We start from the raw sequence: 6,630 nt of genomic DNA, 5'->3' as shown, positions 1-6,630 counted from the left end.
GTGGACGGGCTGCAGGGCATCTCCCCGCGCGTGGGCATGGCGCACCCATACGAGTCGTGGTTCAAGCCCTCGCACCCCGGCCTGGGCGCCGCCGGCGACGTGGGCTCGGCCGGCGCCTCCAGCTGGTGGGACGTGGGCGCGGGCTGGATCGACGTGCAGAACCCGAACGGCGCGGCGGCGCTGCCCGGCTCGCTGCACCCCGCCGCCGGGGGGCTCCAAACCTCGCTGCACTCGCCGCTCGGAGGCTACAACTCGGATTACTCAGGCCTGAGCCACTCAGCGTTCAGCAGCGGCGCCTCTTCACACCTGCTCAGCCCCGCCGGGCAGCACCTCATGGACGGCTTCAAGCCGGTGCTGCCCGGCTCCTACCCGGACTCGGCCCCATCGCCGCTGGCCGGAGCTGCGGGCTCCATGCTAAGCGCGGGGCCGTCTGCGCCGCTGGGGGGCTCCCCGCGCTCTTCCGCCCGCCGCTACTCCGGCCGCGCCACCTGCGACTGCCCCAACTGCCAGGAGGCGGAGCGGCTGGGTCCGGCCGGGGCGAGCCTGCGGCGCAAGGGCCTGCACAGCTGCCACATCCCGGGCTGCGGCAAGGTGTACGGCAAGACGTCGCACCTGAAGGCGCACCTGCGCTGGCACACGGGCGAGCGGCCCTTCGTGTGCAACTGGCTCTTCTGCGGCAAGCGCTTCACGCGCTCCGACGAGCTGCAGCGGCACCTGCGGACCCACACCGGCGAGAAGCGCTTCGCCTGCCCTGTCTGCAACAAGCGCTTCATGCGCAGCGACCACCTCAGCAAGCACGTGAAGACGCACAGCGGCGGCGGCGGCGGCTCGGCGGGGTCAGGCAGCGGCGGCAAGAAGGGCAGCGACACCGACAGCGAGCACAGCGCCGCGGGCAGCCCGCCCTGCCACTCTCCGGAGCTGCTGCAGCCCCCCGAGCCTGGGCACCGCAACGGCCTGGAGTGACGCGCACCCCGCCCCTGCCCCTCTCGCCTTCCCCCTCCCACCTTGGTCCGCTTGGGCCCTGTGGGTCCTGGCCTCAGTTCCAGCCTCTCTACAGTGCACCCTGCTCACTCTCTCTGTCTCTTTCTGTCCGTATCCCTCTCTCTTTTAACTCCCTCAGTGACAACTTTGTAAAGGGAATGTGGACATGTAAGTAACACGCGTTGCTCTCCTGGGCCCTGGCTGTCTCTCTCCACCGGGTGACACTGTCGGAGCCCAGTACAGCCCAAGCCAGCGTCTTGCGGGGCCTTTAATTCTGGTCCTCTCCTTCTCGTCCTCCCTCCGTCATCCCCAGCTTTGACGGGCACATCTTTTAGAGGAAAGCGGCCACTGGAGGTAGAGCTGGACGGATCCAGTGCCTGGGAGACCGGGGGCCTCCGCACGTGCGGTAACAACTAGGCTGAGCAAGGTTGAGCAGCGCCGTGGGGAGGGCGAGGCAGTAGGCCCACCCATGGCCTCCCCCCGCCCCCACCCGGGCTAGCGACTTGGTACCAGAACCTCAGTCTTGGGCATCTAGGCTGCGGAGCGCCCTGCCCTGCCGCTGCGCGCCGCTGCCTGTCCTGCGCAGAGCCGTCGGGAGCCCATCTGGCGGCACCGAGACCAGAGTTTCCTAGTTTAGCTCTCCGACGTCAGCTCTGCCTCTTTTTCTTTGTTCCCTGGGGTGGAACCGAAGCAAGTTTCAGCTAAGGGCAGTCTTGGTGAATCGATGCAGCAGCCTTCTTTTATCTTTATAAATTTTTTTTTAGTGAAAAAGAAAAAAAAAACTAAAGAAAATAAAAAAACAGCATCCTTCCAATTTGGTTTCCCTTCTAGATAGCTTTTCCTCTAGCAGTGAGCAAGTCTTTCTCTCGAAACTTTGCTAATATTGATCCCAAAGTTATTTTGATCGCATTAACTTAACTTATGGGTTGGGGCTGGGGGTGGGGGTGAGGGTAGGTGTCTTTTTCTTATGCAAAAATACCCCTTTCCGGTGAGACCAGATTAACTATCTCCGTGTTTGTCCTTTTCTACCTCGTTTTCACCACTCCCGAGCATAATCTCCTTTTTTTTTTTTTTTTTTGCTAGTCTAGCCGTCAATTTGTATAGTACCCATTTCTGTAAATTTTTGCAATTCGTTGAAGATTCTTAGGGTTAAACTTTTTTTGTGTGTGTGATTCAAACTTATAAAGAAGTGAAGAAGCTGTCGTTTATTTCAGACGAGGCTGTAGTTTAAATGCCAAAAGGGAAAATAGAAAAAAAAATTGTAAGATATATCTGAACCTAATGGTTTGTACAACTGGAGAATCGTTCTAGATTAGGTATCAATTAACTATAACTCCACCAATGTATGGGTGCGAGGTGCAGTTGTCCAGGAGACGATTTTGTATAGTATTTTTCTTGTACATTACTTCCAGTAAATATTTGAAAATATATTGAAGTAAACTTGATTTTTTTTTTTTGTCACAAGAAAATATTAAGAGTTATTCTTGCAGTTCTGATGAGCTGCAGGTTTATTGAACTCACTTCTGGAGGTGCAGAGCCACAAACGCACTTTCCGGGCCTAGTTTTGCTCGAGTATGAATTTAGATAGGTATCAAACTGTAACTAAGACAATATTTGATAAATGTGGGATGACACTTAATTTAATGGAGCATGTACTTATTTGCATTTGCTGGCAGTTCAGGCATAGTTAAAGTGAGAGTTCACCTATATTTCATAATAACTGGGTCTGCCAAAACCCATGTGTTAAATAAATTGTCCACGTGAATCTCAACTAATTTTGGCCTTTGTGTATTTCCTAAAGGTAATATTGTTAACTGTTAATAAACACTCCTGACACTACATTTAAATGTTTGCAGATTCTGCAAACTAATTGCTCATTGTAATGTTGAAATAATTTGGATATTTCACATTGAAATGAAAAGCCTTTCTCTGGAACATTTTAGACTTGCATTTTAAATGCATGAAATGTAATTGATTTATTTGTAATATTTTAAATGGTATTAATAAACTCAGATAAAAGACTAGGTCAGTTAATTTGTATTTTTTTTTCCTTTTTAAACTATGGACATTTGCATTTATCTTCAGTTAAATGTCTAATTTAAACAAAATATAATCCTGTTTGTGGTAATATTTAAATACTTTGCCTTTAAGATATTACTTAGATGGAATGCTATATTTGGCAAAGCTGTGTTTTCTCTATTTACCAAGATAAAGACTGTAGTGTCTAAGAAATGTAATTAATTATTTACCAGTAGATTTAGCTCCAAGCATCAGAATTTACTGACCTCTTAAAATTTGTACAAAGTCACCAAACAATTTAAAGAAATTTCTCTGTTCTGCTTCTTCTCACTCTCCAGAAGGATTCAGGTTGTTGGCCATTGATTTGCATTTGGTATTTAAAAGGCCACATCTTACACTAGAAGATCAATACATCTAAAATAAAAACATGGGTTTGGGGATAACTTTTGTTGTTAGGGGGTGGAGGAGGTCAGGCTAACAAAAGCTGGTTTTTGGCATTCCATGTCTTAGCTAAAGATTATGTAGAGGTAAATATCAGTAGTAGATTCCTGTTGAAATGAGTTATCTGTTCTTTTAAAGTCTCTAAACAGCCACCAAAGAAAAGGAAGGTTAAACCTTAATCTATCTACTAGGCTACTGTCCATAGGTGTCAATGATGCCAATAAAAAAATATTGTCTTGTTATGTCTAAGTGCATTTAAGCAATGGATGTTCCTTGAGCCATACTTTGAAACATAAAATACTTTAAATGTTGATTGTTGTTTTATCAAACTATTTCACTATTAGATTAATATTATTATTTTGAAACAAACAATAAAAAGTTAGAGTGTTCAGATTCTCATAAGTTTAGCTTCTTTCTTTCTGTTTGCATTCCCCCACCCTAAGTTCAGTCTCGGTGTGCATCTTGAACTAAAAATTTTCCAATGAAATTTATATAGTCTTTATGATCCATAGAAACGGAAGTGAAAATAGAATGCTATAAATACTGTAAATTCAGAAGAAAAAAAACAACTAGGGATAAAATATTTTAGAATAATGCAGTTTGTGCCCAAGTAGCAGAGTGCCTTAATCCTGTTGCCTATGCTGATATTTGAGACTTCCAATCCTATGGTTTTAGGCAAGCAAGTTAGCTCTGATTCTTTGCTCTACTATAGCTCTAAATAATGTTTTTAAAAAGTAAAATAGTCTCCTTCATCACTTTCTTCCTAGGAATCACACACAGAACACAATTTAAGTGTTGCTTCTTTTTTATTGAAAGTTGCAGAGCTGAGGGATTTGGAGAAAACAGTTCTGAACGAGTTAAATGTAGTGGCAGGTAAGCAGAAAGCAGCTTGGTACATTTATAGTATCAGTTGTATTATACAGAATCACATTTGATTTACGAAGTGGGTGATGACAAGGAGAGATATTGTCTGGAAGAAGATTTCTTTGGGGTGGATGAACGGGGACAGATTTTTCTGTAGCATAGATGTTCAAACTTTCACTTTCTTCCTTTGGCTCCTCCTCTCTGTTCTACCTTTGGTTTATTTTGTATTGTTGGTTATTGAGCAATATTTCTAGATTCATTTTCTGCAGGGTGGGCAGTGTTCCCTTTTGGGGATGAACATCTTTTTGGAGGATAGAGGATGAAGTGCAAAATTGTGGTTTCTTCCTGCTTTATCTGTGCTAAAGCACCTCTTAACAGTGCCTGCAGGCTCACTCAAATGAAGCCAAAGTCTTGGTCTCACTTTGAACCAAGGGACCAGCTTCCAGTCTTACAGATCAAGGTAGAGTTAAACTAGTTGTTGACCCAGAGGTCAGGCCAGCATATATCAGTCCACCCTCTGGAGACTAGAATAGGACTGCAGCTCAGTCCAGCTTTTCTGTTAACCTGTCTCATTTCTTCCCCAAGCTTGAGTGTTTCTTCCTTATCCTGCTTTTTCCTGTTCTGGTCCAACTTCTTTTTGGATGATGTCTTTTGCTTAGGGACGTGACTGTGATTTGTTAAGGTTGGGCTATCAACAAAAATATTTTAGGCTAAAACTTAATTTAAACAAATGTGATGAGTTTTCCTCATCCCTCTCCTATAACAACTGATACTAGAAAAAGTTCCTGGATGGGTTTGCCCTCCTTCCGCTGTCCTCCTAACTCCAATCTTGGTATAACTTCTCAACTGAGGTTCCCGTGGGGACAGAATGCTGAAATTAAAAAAGACAAGCACGTGATGAGACTGGACTCCTGGGCGGACAGATCGATAATCCTGCCATCAACATTTTCATCTCCCCGTGGATCTTTTGGTTTGATTATTGAATGGAATGTTACAGAAGGCCACTGGAGGAATTTTTTAAACAAATATTTTATTTTAGAGGATTAGCTCAAAGGTCAGATGATCTTTTAGGCTGGTAAATTAAGGTAGGGACTTTACAGAAAAAAAGTAGATTTGATTATTCTCTGGTTGCCTAAAATGGTAAAGATGAATATTATTATGAAAGAAGTTCTACATTTTGCTCAATTTTTCATACAAATAGCCTCAAAGAGGGGTTAATTTGATGCAGGTATTTTGAATAAACTGGGGCTTTTAATTTCCTGCTGCCTTTGCTGCTTCTGTCCAAACAGACAGGAATTATTATTTCTTCCTACACCCCTAAGAAAAACTCAGGTATGATCAAGTCTCCTCTCTCTCTTTTAAAAATATGGTTTCTATAGTTGTTTGCTTTCCACCCCCCCCTTCTTTAAAAAATGCCCCAGCAGATTAATTCTATCACTGTCTTTAAAGAAAATCGTATTAAGGGATCAACAGGAGTGAAGCGTACTCATTTTTAAGTTAGGACTGTAGTTCTGGGTGGCATCCTTTGAAGACTTTGCTCGATATACAATTGTTGCTGTTGTTTAAAAAGTAAGATTCAGAATTTGCTTTCGCCCTATTTATTCCCTGCTTCCGGATTAAAGGAAAGCCGATAATTCCTTGCTGTCCTGGGCTCCAGCGGCTGAGGTTTAAGGGGATGCGCGTCAGTGGCCATCTCTTTAGGTTCGCTGTATTCCCTGCGCGCAGAAGTGTTGATTTGCTTGGGGGTGGGGTGGGGTGGTGGAATCTGTTTCTTTTCGTCCCTGGGCGCGTGTTTAATTTAATTTAATTTTCTGCGGAGTCTCCTGGCGGTGAGGAAGCAGCATTATACATTTTACTTTGGTTCCTAATGACAGTCGGGGCTTCTAGAGCGCTAGAGACAGCGAGGAGAGCTGGTGGGGCGTGGGGAGTGACTGGGAACAAGAAATAAAGCGCCCGCTCAAAACTGCCGCTTTTCATGGTGTTCTTTCAAGTCCATCTTATTGGGGCTTCTTTTAAGCCCACTCTCTAACTTTACTCCTCAGACAAGCATTTCTTGCTGCGCAGGAGGGAAGGGTGGAGGCGCCCTCTGCATCCCTTGCGGGGTTCGAGGCGGAGGTCTGGGCTGCCCAAAGTTCCCCTCATTCTCTGTTCCATTGAGTTCAAGGGTAGGTTTTGAGCCCAGGAGAATTTCCCAGCCTTTCTAAACGCTACCTCCTCTTTCCTCTCCCTTCTGGACGTGCCGGCTGCTCTCAAAATGACCCTCCGAGACCCCCGGGAAGAGTTCGGAGGAGGCGAGGCGCGTCGTCCGCCCGAGGGTTGCAGTGA

General features: G+C 45.8%; 1 protein-coding gene across 1 annotated transcript; it reads left to right on the top strand.

Moving 5' to 3' along the window:
* On the top strand, positions 1–963 carry SP8 (Sp8 transcription factor; the record flags this gene model as incomplete). The annotated part of the gene is made up of 1 exon (XM_024738441.1): positions 1–963. A coding segment is annotated over one exon (963 nt), but the record flags the coding sequence as incomplete, so codon positions are not given.
* Positions 964–6,630: the final 5,667 nt, after the last annotated feature.

This window comes from Neophocaena asiaeorientalis, unplaced genomic scaffold, assembly GCF_003031525.2.
Source record: "Neophocaena asiaeorientalis asiaeorientalis breed wild unplaced genomic scaffold, Neophocaena_asiaeorientalis_V1.1 scaffold89, whole genome shotgun sequence".
NCBI lineage: Eukaryota > Metazoa > Chordata > Mammalia > Artiodactyla > Phocoenidae > Neophocaena > Neophocaena asiaeorientalis.
This window is presented reverse-complemented; position numbering and strand designations above follow the sequence as displayed.